Source organism: Orycteropus afer, unplaced genomic scaffold, assembly GCF_000298275.1.
Source record: "Orycteropus afer afer isolate SDZICR_OR568_19922 unplaced genomic scaffold, OryAfe1.0 scaffold00100, whole genome shotgun sequence".
In the NCBI taxonomy this organism is placed as follows: Eukaryota; Metazoa; Chordata; class Mammalia; order Tubulidentata; family Orycteropodidae; genus Orycteropus; species Orycteropus afer.
Genome location: NW_006921687.1, coordinates 9174993 through 9194565, shown reverse-complemented (window position 1 = coordinate 9194565; position 19573 = coordinate 9174993). Strand labels below are relative to the sequence as shown.

At 37.5% G+C, this 19573-nt stretch overlaps 1 protein-coding gene across 1 annotated transcript in view; it reads right to left on the bottom strand.

The window, feature by feature from the left end:
* The window catches only part of OVCH1 (ovochymase 1), a 132830-nt gene that overhangs the window by 63182 nt on the left and 50075 nt on the right, over positions 1-19573 (bottom strand). The window contains exons 19-21 of the mRNA XM_042781292.1: positions 12464-12618; positions 8589-8745; positions 8179-8277 (exon numbers count right to left, since the gene is read on the bottom strand). Coding sequence (XP_042637226.1) covers positions 8179-8277; positions 8589-8745; positions 12464-12618 — 411 coding nt within the window. The remainder of the gene's footprint in view (positions 1-8178; positions 8278-8588; positions 8746-12463; positions 12619-19573) is intronic.

The following is a 19573-nucleotide window of genomic DNA, read 5'->3' as shown; positions in this document are numbered from 1 at the left end:
AGGTCTCTTTCCTTTCCATATAAAGTTAGTGATTGGTTTTTCCATATCAAGAATGTTGATGGGATCTGGATTTGCACTTTGAGTTTTGTTTATTTTCCATAAATTAGGAACGATAGTTTTGACCAAATGTTATCTTCCAGAAACTTTATAGTTTTAGCATTAACATTTAGGTCTTTAATCCATTTTGAGTTCTTTTTTCTGTACTTACTAGGACTATTTTGCTTTAATAATAACCTGATTATCCAGAATTTAATTTTTTCTCATCTTCCAGTTGGGAAATGGTATGTAAAATGAAATAATTGAACCCTAACTCTGCTCAAAGCAATTAAGTAGCACAAACTACAAGCCCTTCAGAGTCTGGTTTCAATCTGCCTTTCCCATCTTTGCTGTGACTTCCTCTTCATATGAATCCTTTATGACAAATCTATCTAAAAAGGCAACCTGGACCCAAATCACACAGAGCCATGAATTCCCAACTAGTCATTTCTAGTGGTATAAAATGTGGTAATGCTATTGAACACTGGTGATGTAGTGGTTAAAGTATTTTGCTGCTAACCAAAATGTCAGCAATTTGAACCCACCAGTTGCTCTGTTATTGTTAGGTGCGGTCAAGTCGGCTCTGACTCATGGTGATGCTATGTACAACAAAACAAAACACCACCTGGTTTTGCACCAGCCTCACAATCCCTGCTATACTTGAATCCATTGTTGCAGCTACTGTGTCAATTCATCTCAGTGAGGATCTTCCCCTTTTTCACTGCTCTCTACTTTACTGAGCATGATATCCTTCTCCAGGGAATGGTCCCTTCTGACCAAATGATCAAAGTAGGTGAGACAAAGTCTGGCCATTCTCACTTCCAAGGAGCATTCTGGCTGCACTTCTTCCAGGACAGATTTGTTACTTCTTCTGGCAGTTCACGGTAATGTCAGTATTCTTCTCCAACACCACAACTCAAAAGCATCAATTCTTTTTCAGTCTTTCTTATTCATTGTCCAGCTTTCACATGCATATGAGGGGATTGAAAATACCTGTGGCTTGGGTTAGGCCCACGTTAGTCTTCCAAGAGACATCTTTTCAGCACGTTAAAGAGGTCTTTTGCAGCAGAATTGTCCAGTGCAATACATCGCCTGATTTCTTGGTTGCTGCCTCCTTAGGTGTTGATTGTAGAACAAAGTAATATGAAATCTTTGACAACTTCTTGGATTATTTGCTCAGCTATAGATTGAATAAGTATGGTGAAAGGATACAATACTAACACACGCCCTTCCTGATTTTAAACCATGCAGTATCTTCTTTTTCTGTTTGAATGACAACCTCCTGTTCTAGGTACAGTTTCCTTATGAGTACAATTAAGTGTTCTGGAATTCCCATTCTTCTCAATGTTGCCCTCCATACAGTTTAATGCTATTGCGTAGTCAATAAAATACAAGGAAACATCTTTCTGGTATTCTTTGCTTTCAGCCAAAATTCATCTGACATCAGCAATGATATCCCTCATTTCACATCCTCTTCTGAATCCAGCTAACATTTCTGGAAGTTCCCTGTCAATATACTGCTGCAACAATTTTTGAATTATTTCCAGCAAGATTTTACTCACGTGTGGTATTACTGTTGTTATTCGATAATTTCTACATTCTGCTAGGATAATTTTCACATTCACATCTGTTTGGAATGGTTACACATATAGACCTCTTCTAGGCAGTTGGCCAGGTAGCTGTCTTCTAAATTTCTTGGCAAAGACGAGCAAGTTCCTCCAGCACAGCATCTGTTTGTTGAAACATCTCAATGAATATTCCATCAATTCCCATAGTCTTGCTTTTCTCCAGTTCCTTTAGTGAATCTTTGACTTCTTTCTTCAATATCATTGATTCTTGATCATATGCCACCTACCCAAATAGATGAATAGTAACCATTTATTCTTGGTACAGTGATTCTGTATATTCCTTCTGTCTTCTTTTTATGTTTTATGCATCATTCAATATTTTGCCCCAGAACATTTTAATATTTCAACTTGAGGTTTGAATTTTTTCTTCAGTACTTTCAGCTGAGAAATGCCAAGCGTGTTCTTCCTTTTTGGTTTCTTAATTCAAGGTCTTTGCATATTTCATAATTGACTTTGCCTTCTTTAGCTGCTTTTTGAAGTCTTCTGCTCAGCTCTTTTATCTTGTCGTTTCTTCCATTTGCTTTAGCTACTCTCCATTCAAGGGCAAGATTTAGAGTCTCTTCTGACATCTGTTTTGGTCTTTTCTTACATTCCTGTCTTTCTAATGACCTTTTGCTTTCTTCATTGTGATACTTGGAGCTGTGAGTCAATTTGGCTGTACCAAATTCTGTGTAGTTTAAGCAATTGTGATGTGGGTTGTTCCAGTGAGGGGATCAGGTGTGTATGTTTTGAGCCACCAATCCATTGAAAGGGAGTTTCCCTAGGGGTATGGCCTGCTTCCAGTATATTTATGGACATCCTGGGAAAAGAAACACTCTTCTCTGGATCAGGAGTCTGCCTGCAACTGTCCATGAGCAAATAATCTACCATTCGGCCTGGAGATCTTGGATTCATCATTCGTTAGAGTCAACAGCGAGTATACTGCCTGTCAACCTTGAGCTCCTCAGCCCCTGCAGCTGCGTGAGTCGGGAAAAGCCTCCAGCTTGACATTTGTTCCAAGAACTTGGGACTTGGCAGCTTCTATGAGTGTGTGAGCCATTTTCCTAAGATAAATTTCTCTTTCTCTATATATATAAGCTTTACTGGTTTTGTTTCTCTAGAGAACACAGTCTAACACATTCATGGATGATGTTCTTGATGTCATCCCACAACTCATCTGGTTTTTGGTGATTGATGTTCAATACATCAAATCTATTCTTCAGATGGTCTCTAAATTCAGGTGGGTTATAACTAAGGTCATATTTTGGCTCCCATGGACTTGTTTTACTTGTCTTCAGCTTGAACTTGAACTTGCATTTGGCTGCTAACCAAAAGGTAGGGATTCGGACCCACCAGTTGCTCTGCAGGAGAAAAATGAGGCAGTCTGCTTTCATAAAGGTTCACAGCCTTGGGAACCCTATGGGGCAGAGTTCTACTCTCTCCTAAAAGCTTGCTATGAGTCAGAATTGACTTGACAGTACTGGAGTTTGGTTTTGGTTTGGTAACAATCTCAAAAAAACAGTACTAAGATTCATTCATTTCCTATAATATCAAGCAAGAGGTGGGAGGGTATGTATATTAAATGTGGCATAGCTCTTACAATTTATCTAATAAAATAATCACAGAACTAAAGAAAACAAAAAGTCCTTTCATATATAAAACTTTAAGTTCTTTAGCATACAAATGAAAAATATTGTCTCTATTTTTAAAATATGTTCATTTTTTAATGGCCTGAACGGGACAATTCCAGAGTATGTTAGATAGCCAACTCCACCATCACTTATTGACCTTTACTAAAAAATCAAACGTGTTGCCATCAAGTTGGATCCGACTCATAGCAACTCCTCCTTGGGCTCCCAAGGCATTATCACTATGGAAGTAGATAGCCCAGCCTTCCTTCCGAGGAGTGGCTCGTGGGTTTGAACCACCAGCCTTCTGGTTAGCAGGTAAATGCCTTAGACACTATGCCACCGGAGCTCCTTACTGACCTTTACTATGGTCTTATTATGAGTCTATGTGATTTACCTGTATTAATCACTGAAGTTGTTCATTTAACTCAGATCCCTGAAATTAGTATTTTTTTTATCTTTGAATAACTTCTACTCTCTATCTGAATTCCGTATTTTTTTTTTTTTTTAATCTAAATGTACATCCTTCATTTTGAATTTTATATCATCAGGCCATCTAAGTTACTCTTCCTCATTAGAACATTTTAGCGCCTGGCTTATGTTTACTCTCTTGAATAATATTCTTGTTATAATATTTGATAATTTCAATAGCTAACAGATGATCTGTCTACCACTGTAGCTTGTCAATTATGTGACCCTCCTCCAGTGATCTTGTCCTCCACCTGACTTCAGCCACTAACCTTAACCCTAAGCATTCACTCCAATGGTCATCCTTAGACTCTTGGTCACTAGAAATAAATTAAAGCCTTCCACAATTGGTTTCAAGTACTTATCTCCCCAACTTTACCTTTTTCTGCTTCCAAACAACAATCCTTCCACCCTCTTGGATCTATATGTCATCCACTCTACCAATTTTTCTTTGTCCCTAACTCATATCCCATCCTTAATGCACTCTTTAAACCAGCTGCTGTAGAGTTGACTGACTGTGACTTTACTTTTTACCTACCTTAAATTCCAATGAACCATTATTTTAATCACTTCTTCACTTATGCTCTCAGCTTCCTTAAACACTCTCCTACTGGAGAAATTCTACTCTGACTAAATTTAAATTTACTCTCTACCTGCTCTACATCTATGTAGGACCCCTCAGGGAGCAGAGGAAAGCATACAATCAAGTTTACCAGTCAATCTCCTAAATTCATGCTCATTAACCTCAAACTGGCCAAATGCTGCCCAGCAATCCTACTACCTTTTCCTAATCCATTAACTTTTCTTCTCCTCTTACAACTCTCAAACACTTTTGCCTCACCCTCTCTTTCATTGACTTTCCTTACTTCAATCTCATTGAAAACACAGAAACAAGCAGAAGAGAACTTTCAGCCCTCATCCACACATATACTAGCCTTACCTGTATCAGTGCCTAAATATTCTGACACGCATCCAGTAACTATGTATGAACTGTCCTTTGCTCCCATCAAAGATCAAACCCTGTAGTTGGGTAGTAGATAACATCCCCTTTCTCCTATTCAGTCTTTACTCTCTTTATTGGATCATTCCCATTAGCAGAAACAGCGGTTTGGTAGTCTTCTCAGCTTAAAATAAAAAACAGTACCACCCTCCCCCACCTTTTTCTTTCTTTTTTTTTTTTTCTAAACCCTTTTTATGCCTTCAGGTGCCTCATTTATTTTCTGGCATTTATGTTGTTATAGTTAGTTGCTGTCAAGTTGATTCTGACTTGTGGCAACCGTTGTGTTCAGAGTAGACTACTCCATAGGGTTTTTGAAAGCTGATTCACCAGCCTTGTCTTCTGAGGCATCTCTGGGGGATTCAAACCACCAACCTTTTGGCCAATAATAGGCTTAACGATTTGCACCACCCTGGGGCTCTTCCTTTTTATAGCAAAACTCAATATTCACATCCCATTATCTTTCTTTTTTAATCACCACCATTATATCAGTATAGTCTTTGACAAATTCACCAATGACTTAAAACTGGATGTCCAAGACTCAATCCTTGGACTGTTCTCTAGCCACAATGAAAGTGTTGATGATCTCACCCAGTCTAATGGCCTAGGACTCACCAGCCAAGGACTTCTAAGCACTTTCCTGCTTTATTTTTCTCCAAAAACACCTACTACTTTCTAAGATAATATAATTTACTTTATTCTTCCCACTAAAAATGACTTTAGCTCCTAAAATGATTTCTAGACCCAGATGTATAGTCTGATTTATGACACTTCTAAATTTTGGCATTGTAACTGGTTCTCATTGGGCAGAGGCTGTTATGGAAGAAAGAAAGGTAGATCTGGCCATGAACAAACAATAATATCCAAGACAGATAGTTCAGAATAATCAAAAATAAAAAATACAAAAGCACACTTATATGAAAAAAACAAAATACAAAAAACAGTGTTTTCTCCGAGTTACAAACATCTGACTTACATACAACTTTACTGGTCCTTGAATGCAAGGCCTCAAATTGGTGCTGTCATTGCCAACAAAGTGAAATAGGAAGACTAGAATATGCAGAATGTGGGTGATTTGTGATGGTAACCAGAATGGAAAAATTAAGGGTGGAAGCCTTGTAAAGGGAGCTGTTGAAGAGGTGTAGTAAATCTTTTCAGTAACCTTATGTGTGAGTTTGGATTACTGGAAGGACCATGGAGAGCCACACACATTCAAAGCTATGCAGTTGGCTGCTATCTTTGGAGTTGGGCACTGCCGTCTTTGAAGGCCTATTTTAATTTTGGGTAAATTTGCCCTCGCTTTGAAACAATTGAACAAATCCCTACTCACAGATTCTTCATCACAATCACTGTGATGCTGCCCATGCAGCTTTTAAATCATTGAAAAGGCTTTGGGCCTTTCTTGCACTGAAATTAGACTAAATAAGAACCATATTCACCTGCTCTGAATAAGCTACAATTTTTTAAAAACCCTTTTTTTCTTGATTTGCTGACATTTTATAGAACAGATTCATTTTTCATTCAACTGTTCATACTTGTTTTGTTTTGTGATATTGTTTACAATCCTCACAATATAACCTCTCTCTTCCTACTTCCTACTGGTAGTTGCCTTTTCCCTCTGTCCTTTATGCACTCTTATCTTCTGAGTTTTCTCCCTGCCCAAATGCTACCCTTCTGATCTCCCTTGATTGATTGTTCTAAGGAGTGTACCTCCCTTGTATAATTGTTCAGGTTGTAGATTTACCTATTGTTTGGCTAAGAGTTAAGCCATTGGAGTGAGTGTAATTCCAAGCCTGAAGGGTGACTAGGGGCCACAGTCTTGGTGGCCTCGCCAGTCTTTAGTAGACCAGTAATCCTGGTCTTTTTTATGTTTTTAGTTTGGTTCCACATTTTTTTCCCATTCTATCCAGGATCTCCAATTTTGGTCCCTTTCCTAATGGTTGGCAGTGGTAGCTGGGCACCATCTAGTTCTTCTGGTGTCAGGATCATATAGGCTGAATGGTCCACTAGGCCCTTGGACTCATTGTTTCCATGTATCTTTGATTTTCTTAATTCTTTTACCATCCAAAGAGAGACCAATAGTTGCATCTTGGATAGCTGCTCACAAGCTTTTAAAATTCCAGTTGCTACTCAACAAAGTATAAGGTAGAACAATGTTTTTGTCTACTATGTTATACCAATTGATAAGCTAGAAATTCTTAAAGATACAGTTAGGAATGGATCTACTTTGTAACTGGGGACTGCCCTAATTTATAATTTCAACTTAAGGTTGATAATACATCTATGTTAGACGCTGTCAAGTTGATTCTGCTTCACAGCAATCCTATGAGTGCAGAGCAGAACTGCTCCACAAGGTTTTCAAGGCAGTGATCTTTCAGAGGCAGATCACCAGGCCTGCCTTCCATGGTACCTCTGGGTATTTAATTCTGGGTAGGTTTGAAATGCCAGCCTTTCAGCTAATAGTCAAATGTTTAACCATTTGCACCACCCCAGGCCCACATCTATAGAAAAGTAATTTTGAACTATGCCCTTGCCAAAATAAGATTTTTTTTTTTTTTTTTTAATGGAAGACTAATTCTCTCATAAGACTGAATTAGCTAAAATAAGTTAGCTAACTGGCCTCCAAGACTTCACCTCTCATTGTAAGTCTTTATTTTCTACCTTTTAACTCTTCCTACCTGCCCACTGGAGTTCTATGTATGTGGGGGTTGGGGGGTAGGGTGGGCTGAGATGTGTGGAAAGGGAAAGATCCTCACCATGTGGAAACCAAGACTGCTGATATCACTGAACTTTGTCTCTGTTAAACTGAGTCAATTCCTACTCATAGTAACCCCTATTGGATTTTAAGGTGGTAATTCTTTACGAAAGTAGACTGCCCCATCTTCCTTCAATGCAGCAGCTGGTGGGTTTGAACTGCAAACCTTCTGGTTAGCGGTCAAATGCCTTAAGCTCTACTGTTGTTATATGCTGTCAAGTCGGACCCAACTCATAGTGACCTCTCTATTAGAGACTTCTAATTCTCTACTGCTGTCCCCACCCCCCACCCCAACAAATCAAAATCTTATTGGCAAACAGATACTGGCAATTGTAGGGGAATTAAAAGAGATACAAACTCTGACCCTGCTTTTGGTTACCTCATATCTAGAGTCTTTGCCTAGAGGCCTGGTCAAGATGGGCAAGATATTTGAAATTCTAAACTCAGAAGTCACAGAAATTCTGTGTATTTCACCAAATTTCAAGTATTTATTCACAACATTTGTACTTACAAGGAAAAAAGATCCCCTAGACAACCACAATAACAACCCTTTTTTCTTTGAGCTTAAACTACCAACCAGAATGAAATCTTACAGTGCTTCAAATAAAATGAATGAACCCAGGTTTACAATGCATTTTTGTTAAATCTTATTGGCTCTACTGAGGGGATAATGGAAACATTAACTACCTGACCCAGATGCACTCTCTGTTGATGGTATGGATGGTGGCAATTGTTTTTTTAAGGTTTTACTTCCATTATTTACTTGAAGTGAAGCAGGGCTTGTATCTGTGGAGAACATGTTAAAAATAAAGATGAAAACCTGAGGACAAAACAAAGTCTGTATACCAAAGCAGTCAACAAAAGAAAACACAAACCCAGTATTAAAGTAACTTTATGAAAGTCATCTTTACCTTAACTCTGCCCAAGAAAGAAATTATTCTTACAGCACAAACATTTTAGGTTGTTCAGAAACTAAAATAAAGGAACTACTACTGTATTATTTTATCTTTCACAACGCTGACTTCTACCACACTAACCTTTCCCAAACCCACACTATAGAGAGAGAGATTGCACTCATAATATCTGAAAATATTTACCTTTGATTTTGGATTGGATCCAGTCCAAGAAGATCCTTACTCTGGCAAATACAGCTGGCTTCCTTGGCTGGGCACAGCTTGCACCCCAGCTGATGATGCCATAGAGGACAAAGGGACCTTTCTCATGTCTACATACTAATGGCCCACCAGAGTATCCCTGAAATATCAAGAAAATGTGTCTCAGAAAATTGTTTTACTCAAAAGCTCTTGATTTTAATTTGGAACAGGAAGGACCAATAAAGTGTTTATAACATGTTTCTTGATTTTTCGAAATATTTGTATTTTTCTGATTTTTATACCTAGACTATATAACTGTATATTTACTTTTCTGCAAAAGGGAAAAAAAGATTTTGGACAATCAGAGGGTACATAGAGTCAAAGGTCAAATATTAAGTTTGATAATAACAAGTTAAATTAATAAGAAAACTGTTACTATGTTCTCATAACCCCATCAGAGGGATACCTTTCTTGAGCTACATTAATCACCGAATTAATCAAGTACTATTACTTACGATTTTAAGCTGTACTTTTTAAAAACAAAATTTAATTAGGAAACCACACAGTGGCTCACAATAATCTAACTCCAGAAACAGTCAACCTGTCTCTATAAAATACTTGGGTTAGGATCATTGGTATGGCAACCTCTATAAGTAGAGTTTTCCCTGTGGATGGTCACTCTTGGCACAATCAATTTATATCATTCAAAAAGCAAAATTATGACATATGTAGGGGAACTAGAAGGTGTTAGCGGGGTGAAGGAAAATATTTAAAGACTGTCTATTATCTTGTATTTTGTTTTTAGTTGTCATCAAGTTCATTCTAACTCAAAGAGACCCCATGTATCTGAGAACTGCCCCACAGTGTTTTCAAGGTTGTGAGCATTCAGATGCAGATTACCAGGCCCATCTCCCATGCTTCTGTGTGAGTTTATGCCAACCAGGGACTCCCTATGAAAGTATATTAGCTCTGATTCTAGTATTTAATTTTACAGGCTTATATGCGTATTTCAAAGTGACATAAATTCAGGGATTATCTGGGCTGAGCTAACTTAATTAGAATTTGATATGCAGAAATATAGGTTTAGAGAAATAAACAATCTGTCCAGCTTCATACACATAGGTAGTGGTAGGAGTAGAATTTCAGCCCATGTCACCTGCCATAGTCTGAGGCTCTTTTCTCTCCACCAACTTAATATGCAGTCATTAATGGAGCTACCTTAGATCACTCTAGGGGCTGATTTAAGTTCTAATTATAGAACAAAAGGTAAGACACATGGAAATTTAACTTAGATATTGCTACTTTGTTCGTGATTAGAGTGAACACATATTTAAAAGGCAAAAATATTCTTGAAGCATCTTAAGAAGATTCTTAAGAGATGGAAGTTTTTCCAATCTCTCCTCTCACAATATTTGCTTCTATTTAAATTAACAGATGATAAAAATGAAGGAAAATAGTGAAAATAAGGAATAGTGTTATTTTCTTAAGAGTGCCAAAACATGTACATTATACTATGGTCTATAATAAGCACTAATAACTTATCTTATACACATCTCTCATGATTCAGTTGTGACAATCAACAGTACCCACATCAATGCTTCAACAAACTTCTATTTGTTTCATGTGTTCCTTGAGGGTGGGCACTAGTTCTTATTTACTTTTTCAATTATTTTTGCAGTGTTCCCTCTCCTCCCCTCCCCTCCTCAACCCCCAGTAACCAACAAAGAAAGTTTCCCTCCATATATAAACCTTTCCTTGACCCTTCACAACAATTAACTAATACCATATTTGTCCTTCTCTGATTGACTTATTTCACTCAGCATAATGTCCTCCAAGGTCATCAACGTTATGTGGTGTTTTGCAGATTCTACATTATTCTTTAGTGTTGCATAGTATTCCATTTTGTATATGAGCCACAGCTTGCTTATCCATTCTTTTGTTGATGGGCCCAAGGTTGTTTCCATCTTTTTTGCTATTGTAAATAGTGCTGTGATGAACATGGGTATTTCTTATTTACTTTTCTTCCCTAGGGGGGCTTAGTATAAGGCCTAGCACATAATAGATGCTCAATAAATGCTTATTTAACATATGATTAAGTGCCCTAAATTAAGTCAATCAAAGTAAGCCTTAAAATATTGGGTTTGCATTTTTTAAGGTAGTCTTTAAAAATTTAAATTTGGCATTTTATTGGACACAAATGTATTTAGAACCAAAAACAGGAGACTGAAACTTAAGTAGCAAGGAATAAAGAAGTATGAATAGATTGGAGAGGTCAGCAGATACAGAACATACATTTTTCTGTGAAGATAAAGATGAATCATTTTGTAGATAAAATAACGTGAAATCAAAAACAAAACAAAGCAAAAACAAAAACAAAACAAAACAAAGAAAACCTATAATCCAGTGAGCAAAAACCAATAGAGTTCAAAATTACATATCTGAAACTCCCATTTGTAGAATTCCAACTTTGTTTTTTGTTACCATCCAGTATGAGAAATTACTTTAACAGGTCCATTACCTCTGAGCATAATAAGAGGGTAAAAGTCAATTACTTGATAGAAATATTAGGGTCCATGTTTTCAAAGCAAGTTTCTAAAGCCCTCTTCCTTTTAAGTAAGTGAGAGTTCTTTGTAGGAGAAATCTGGCCACATTTTTAGCCAGAATGTAATAAACTCCTATATTTGTTCCCCTGTACTGGCATCAAGGAGCTCTGTTGGTGTATTGGTTAAGGCATTTGGCTGCTAACCAAAAGGTCAGTGGTTCAAACCCACCAGCTGCTCCATGGAAGAAAGATGGGGCAGTCTGTGTCTATAAAGATTTATAGCCTTGGAAACTAGTGGAGGTTGCTATGAGTTGGAATCGGCTCAATGGCAGTAAGTTTTTTTTTGGTTTGTATTGGTCATGCTGCAAACAAGGTGACAATTGCAGACTGAAGAAATAAAAATAGGTTCTGACTGTGATCATGATATGTTTGGGTCACCTTTGACATGGACCTCTTTAATTCCCTCCCTAGTTCTTTGCTCTCTTGATACAATATTAAGCTCTTCCCTTAATGTTAGATGCTGTCAAATGTGACGGAAATAGAAGCCATTTGTGATTCAAAGTAGAGAAAAAATGCAGACTAAGGAAAGAATGAACACATTAATTCAGAGAACTTTGTATTTGATTTGTATAACAAATAAATACGGAGTTGGTCAAGGAGTTGGTTCAGGTCTGTAGGACCCCTCGTAAAACAACAGTTAAGTCCTCAGCTACAAATTCAAAGGTTGTCAGTTCAAACCCACCCAGCAGCTTCATAGAAGACAGAGTTGTTGTTCTGCTTCTGTAAATATTACAGCCAAAAAACCACTATGGGGCAGTTCTATTCTGTCACATGGGGACACTATGAGTCAGAATCGACTCAATGACACCCAATAACAACATTTATACACTCAGTGTGAGTGCCCTTCCTACATCCCTCAGATCTTTAGTAGTATATGTCTAGCCCTATGCCTGAGGGCTCTTCCCTACCCTCCACTGCCACCCATGTGGCAGACCAGAAGTGATGAGGTACTTTCTCCAAAGCCTTAGAAGTATCTGAACACATCCCCACTGCCCTTGGGCCAGGTCGATGGTGCTGCTGTCTCCTAGCTTCTCATTGGCCCTTCTATGTACCCTTCTGGTTATACAGCTGCTTCCTCTCACTCTTTCTCATTTCAGCATGTTTGGATCAAGTAACTCACTCTTCCTGTTGTCCTTGTAAACTTCGTGTAAGGATGTGATGTTAGGCTGGGAGGTGCAGGGCAAGTTGGTTGCCTAGATTCTATAGGATTTCCTCCTGCCTACAGAGAAATTGCAGCAGATGTTAACTTTCCATTTTCCTGTACAAACCTGCTTACCTGGCAGAAATATTTCCCTCCAGATGATGCAAAGCCAGCACAGATCATCTTCGCAGTGATCCCTCCTGGGTGAGCAGGACAGCAAGTGCTTTCACAAACTTCTCTTTCTAACACAGGCACTTGCATCTGCTGTAAGCAACTTGCTGGGCCACCATCTAATTAGAAAACAGATTTGGAAAGAAAGTGCTTGATAATGACATAAGCAACACATGATGTTAAAGAAATATATTTTAAGTTCATACTTACTCTGCACCAAAATAATTGCAGTCATTTAGTTTTGCCAGAGCTGATGCAGAATACTGAATCAGAATGTATAAGTGTATTGTGTGCAGCATGTCTTAATTTCCAGATGTGGTGTTCTTGTGAAATAAAACGTATTGGCAGGAGAACAAGATCAGAAACCCCTTTTTTAAAAAACATATTTCCAATTCAGATTTTAGTATTTCAAATACAAAGATAACAATATTTCTATGAAAATTTACAAAGAGAAACTCAGCAAGAATTCATCAAGGTTCTGACATCAACATTCCTTGATGGAAAGTTAACAGAGGTGACAGGGGAAAAGGAGGATGACTCACTCTCTAGATAGTAGACACGGTATTTTTGGTGATGGGAAAGGCAATACCATAAACTTAGAGGCCATTGTGCTGAGTAAAGTTAGTCAATTAAAAAAAGGACAAATACTGTATGAGACCATTATTATGAAAAGTCAAGGAAAGAGTTTCACAAAAAACAAATATTCTTTGATGGTTACCAGAGGTGAGTGGGGAAGGGAGGGTAAACCATAACTAGAGGGTAGTTGCAAATTAACTTGGATGAAGCTAAAAAAGGGAAAACAGAAGCCAAATAAATAAGTTGAATGATAAAGCCAGGTTTTGCTTTGAAGTAGAATTAAAAATATATGGAAAATGGGGGGCAGGGAGTTAAGATCTAATGAGAGTTCCAGAGGAAAAGAGGAGGAGAAACAAGGAATGCCTGAGAGCAATAATTGGAGAAATGAAGTTGAGAATTTTTCAGAACTGATAAAACACAACAATCCAGTAAGTGCAATAAATTCAAACAGATTTGTGTGTGTGCGTGCTAAGTTTATATCTAGACACATCTGATTTGGGGAGTATTATGATTAAGAATATTTTCCTGTCTCTATTAATAAATAAATAAATAAAGTTCCTAATTTTGGATTTGTTGAAATTTCCTTATGATTAGATTCAGGTTATTAATTCTTGGCCAAAACACTACATAGATGATAGTGTGTTCTCAGGGTATAACATCTGGAAGTACATGATGTCCATCTATTCTTCTTTGATTATGTCACTTTAATCACTTGGTAAAGGTGTTGACTGGTTTCTCTATTGTATACTTACTGATTTTTCTCTTCCTTGCAACTCCTATGTACTGTCTTTGAGGAGACACTTTAAGACTATATAGATGTCCTACTTTTCATTAAAATTATTCCCTAAAATTAAAATCTACTGGTGGTTTCAGCATGATCCAATGTTTACTTTGGTGGATGCAAAATGATGATTTTCCAGTTCTATCTGTCCCTCCATATATACCAGCCAGCCCTCAGCATTCTATTAGAAATAGGTTTTCCCTTCTCTATTTATAGTCTTATGATTTACCTATGTATTAATGGTATGTGTTATAGATTAAATCGAGTCATCCCAAAATTTATTTTTTAAAAAAGATGAAAGGCAACACCAAGTGTAGATGTTGTTGTTAGGTGCCATTGAGTTGTCTTCAACTTGTAGCAACTCTATGTACAGAACAAAATACTGCACAACCCTGTGCACGTCCTTGCTATACCTGAGCCCATCGTTGCAGCCACTGTGTCTATCCATCTCATTGAGGGCCTTCCCCTTCTTCGTTGACCCTTCACTTTACCAAGCATGATATCCTTCTCTAGGGAATAGTTCCTTCTGACAACGTGACCAAAGTAGGTGAGACAAAGTCTGGCCATTCCTGCTTCCAAGGGGCATTCCAGCACTTCTTCCAGGACAGATTTGTTAGTCCTTTTAGCAGACCGTGGTACTCTAAACATTCTTGTTCAACACCACAACTCAAAAGCAACAACTCTTCTTCGGTCTTCCTTATTCATTCATTGTCTAGCTCTCACATGCATAAGAGGCAATTGAAAATACTATGATTTGTGTTAGGTGCACCTTAGTCTTCAGAGACATCTTTGCTCTTCATCACTTGGAAGAAGTCTTTTGCAGATTTGCCCAATGCCACACGTGGTCTGATGTCTTGACTGCTGCTTCCTTTGGTGTTGATTGTAGAACCAAGAATTATGAAACCCTTGACAATGTCAATCTTTTCTTCATCCACTGTGAAACTGTTTATTGGATCAGTTGTGAAGATTTTTGTTTTCTTTATATTGAGGTGTAATCTGTACTGCAGACTGCAGTCTTCTATCGTCATCAGTAAGTGTTCCAAATCATCCTCACTATCAGCAAGGAAAATTATGTCATCCGCATATCACAGGTTATTAATGAGTCTTCCTCCAATCTTCATGCAATATTCTTCATCATATAATCCATCTTCTTGGATTATTTGCTCAGCATATAGATTGAGTAAGTATGGTGAAAGGATACAACCCTGACACATTTCCTTTCTGATTTTAAACCATGCAGTATCTCCTTGTTTTTTATGAAGGACAGCCTCCTAGTCTAAGTACTGTTTCCTCATGAGCACAATTAAGTGTTCTGGAATTCAATTCTTCTCAATGTTATCTATAATTTGTTTTGATCCACACAATCAAAGCTTTTGCATTGTCATTAAAACACAAGTAAACATCTTTCTCGTATTCTTTGCTTTGATCCAAGATCCATCTGATATCAACTATAACATCCCTCACTCCATGTCCCCTTCTGAATCCAGCTTGCATTTCTGGAAATTCTCTGCCAATATAACACTTCAACCACTTTTGAATTATCTTCAGTAAGATTTTACTTATATGTGATATTAATGATATTGTTCAATAATCTCCACATTCTGTGGGGTCACCTTTTTTTGAACATGAACATGAATCTCTTCTAGTCAGTTGGCCAGGTAGTTGTCTTCCAAATTTCTTGGCATAGATGAGTGAGTGTCTCCAGCATGGCATCCATTTGTTGAAACATCTCAGCTGGTATTCTGTCAATTCTTGGAGTCTTGTTCTTCACCAATTCCTTTAGTGTAACTTCGACTTTTTCCTTCAAAACCACTGGTTCTTGATCATATGCCACCTCCTGAAATGGATGTATATCAACCAATTATTTTTGATACAGTGACTCTGTATTCTCTTTCCATCTTCTTATGATGTTTCCTGCATCAGTCAATATTTTGCTCATAGAATCTTCCAATATTGCAACTTGAGGCTTGTATTTTTTCTTAAGTTCTTACAGCTTAAGAAATGCCAAACATGTTCTTCTCTTTTGGTTTTCTAACTCCAGGTGTTTGCACATTTCATTTTTATTATTGACTTTGTCCTCTCAAACTGCTCTTTGAAACCTTCTGTTCAGGTCTTTTATTTTGTTGATTCTTCCATTTGCTATAGCTACTCTCCATGCAAGGGCAAGTATCAAAGGAATGACATGGCATTCATTGTCACAAAGAATGTTTCAAGATCTATCCTGAAGTACAATGCTGTCAGCAACAGGATAATATCCATATGCCTACAAGGAAGAGCAGTTAAAATTACTATTATTCAAATTAACACACCAACCACAAAAGCCAAAAATGAGGAAATTGAAGAATTTTACCAATGTCTGCAGTCTGAAATTGACCAAACATGCAATCAAGATATGTATATTATACTGGTGATTAGAATGTAAAAGTTGGAAACAGAGAAGAATAACCAGTAGTTGGAAAATATGGCTTTGGTGACAGAAATAACACTGCAGATCTCATGATAGAATTTTGCAAAACTAATGAGTTATTCATTGCAAATACATTTTTCAACAACATAAATGGCAGCTATACATGGACTTTGTTAGATGGAGTACACAGGAACCAGATCGACTGCATCTGTGAAAAGAGGTGATGGTGAAGCTCAATAACTTCAGCCAAAACAAAGCCAGGAGCTGACTGTAGAACAGACCATCAATTGCTCATATAAAAGTTCAATTTGAAGCTGAAGACAATTATAACAAGTCCATGAGAGCCAAAATATGACCTTGATTATATCCCTCCTGAATTTAGGGATGATCTAAAGAATAGATTTGATGCAGTGAACACCAATTACTAAAAAGCCAGAGGAATTGTGGGATGACATCAAGAACATTATCCATAAAGAAAGCAAAAGGTCATTTAAAACACAGAAAAGGAAGAAAAGACCAAAATGAATGTCAGAAGAGACTCTGAAATTTGCACTACTAGGGTTCCTTTATATGTGTACAGGAAGGTATACGTGTGTATATACATGTGCATGGATAGGTGTATCTTTGTTGTTGTTGTTATGTGCCATTGAGTCAGACCCGACTATAACGACCCCTCCTTAGGTTTCCAAGGCAGTATCACTACAGAAGTAGGATTGCCCAAACTTCCTTCTGAGGAGTGGCTGGTGGGTTTGAACCACCAGCCTTCTGGTTAGCAGTCAAGTGCCTTAGGCACTATGCTACCAGAGCTCCTTTAAGCACATACATATACATGTTTGTGTGTGCTTCACATATATTCATTTATATAATAAAGCATGTAAGGGGCACAGTCATGAATACTTCCCAGACATTCATACTTCACACTTCACAAGATTAATTTACTGGGTCTCTTAGGCCCATAGTCTTTGTGAGACAACTTGGTCAATTGGCAAAACATAGTTTGTAAAGTTTATGTTCTACATCCTTGTTTGTTAAGTATTGCCTGGGGTCTTAAAAGCTTGCAAGGAGCCAACTAAGATACAACTATTTGTCTCTCCCCTGGAACAAAAGAGAAAGAGGGAAATCAAATACTCAAAGAAAAAACCAGTCCACAGGACTAATTGCTCACATAAAGCACAACCTCATCTATCAAGAGACCAAAATAAATAGATGATACCTGACTACTATTAATGGCCATGAGACAAAAGAGGTGGTCCCAGATAGAATAGAAGGAAATTATATAATAAAACTTCAGTCCTTAAAAAAAGTCCAGCCTTACTGGAGCAGTATAGACAAGAGGAACCCTTAAGACTATCTCCCTGAGACATCCTTTAAAGTTGGAAATAAAACCATTCCCAGATGTCACCTTTCATCTAAATTACAGACTGGCTCATAAAGTAAATCAATATCATGTGTGTATATTGTGATCTTTTTTTTTTTTTTTTTTTTAATTGTCTATATGAAACCAAACAATCAACATTTACCCTAAAGAAAAGATGAGAATGCAGGAGGGGTGGGTGTGGGTGTAGGGTATTGGGCAGGGAAGCTAGATTAATGGAAATTCAACAACCAGAAGAGACATGAAAATCTTTCCACAATGTAGAGAATGTAACCAATGTCACTGAACAATATGTATACCAAAACCAAACCAAATTCATGGTCACAAGATCAATTCCAAATCATAGCGACATCCATTAGGTTTCCAAGGCTACATTTTTATGGACGCAGACGGCCTCATCTTTCTCCTGCAGAGAACCTGATGGGTTCGAACCACCTATCTTTTGGTTAGCAGCTAAATGCCTTAACCACTATACCAGCAGAGCTCCTTGAACAGTCTATATAGAAATTGTTAAATGGGAGTCTAACTTACTATGTAAACTTTAACCAAAAAATTACAAAAACAAACAAAAAAAATAAGAATTCACAAAAGGAAATTCAGCAAGATACATCACTAACATTTTTCTGATTCAGTATGTGCCAAAATCATCTTTCCCTTCTTCTACTTTAATTTAAATTCTAATTTAAGATAACACTAATGATGAACACTAAAGAATTTCTTGACATACTTGAACCTGAGGCAGGCCTACATGAACCTGTATTACAAATAAATTATTATATTACTTTAGACGTATAGCTACTTTTAAAAGATAAGGTTGGTATTTTATAGTGTTATGCCTTTTTGGGCAAAATTTAATTAAAAAATGCTTTTACATTTATATCAAAACCAAAACCAAACTCACTGCCATCAAGTCAATTCTGACTCATGGTGATCCCTTTGGGTTTCTCAGACAGTAAATCTTTATGGAAGTAGATTGCCCAGTCTTCCTTCTGTGGAGTTTGAACCACCAACCTTCTGGTTAGCAGTCAAATGCCTTAGGCACCATGCCACCAGAGCTCCTTTTTACATTTATATAAAAACAAAACCAAACTCACTGCCATCGAGTCGGATCCAACTCACAGTGACCTCTCCTTGGGTTTCTGAGGCGATATCACTATGGAAGTAGTTTGCCCAACCCTCCTTCCGAGGAGTGGCTGGTGGGTTTGAACTGTCAGCCTTCTGGTTAGCAGTCAAGTGCTGTAGGCACTACTACCTTAATATTTATAAACCGCTTATCTCAATATAAACCCTCCAATAACACTGTGAAATAGACTATCACAGATGAAAAACCAAGAGCTCTGAAAATTTACTCTCACAGTTCTCATGGGACAGAACTAAGACTCAAATCTAGGTCTGACTCTAAATCTAGTGGTTTATTTATTTTTTTTAATGCACTAAAAATTCTCTTTTTGGTGTTACTGGTGGTGTCTTAAAAACAAAAACTCTTTCTCTCCCAGCTTGAAAGAATGAATTCCTCTTTCACAAGTCTGTAACCACCTCTCAGTTGTCTGGTGGTCAAGGAATTGGTGCAAAGTGAAGGTCTTTAAAGAGGAGACACATTTATTCAGGGCTTTGAAGACAAGCTGTCAACAAAATTAACTGAGTGCTTATTCTAAGGCTAGGTATGCTTCTAGATCTGGAGACAGGGTGGTGAAGGAGACATAGCTCTATCCCCAAGATGCTCTTGTTCTAATGGGTGAGATGTAGAAAATAATTATGTAAAATAACGGCAAGTACGTTTAAGCACTATGAGTCGATAAAACTGGGTAATGTAGAAAGCGATGAAGTGGCAGTCTGCTGTAGCAAAAATGGTTTGAAAAGACAGGTGGTATTAGAGTTGAGAATGGAATGAGGAGGAGATAGCTGTGAGGATATGGGAATAAGAGCATTCCAGAA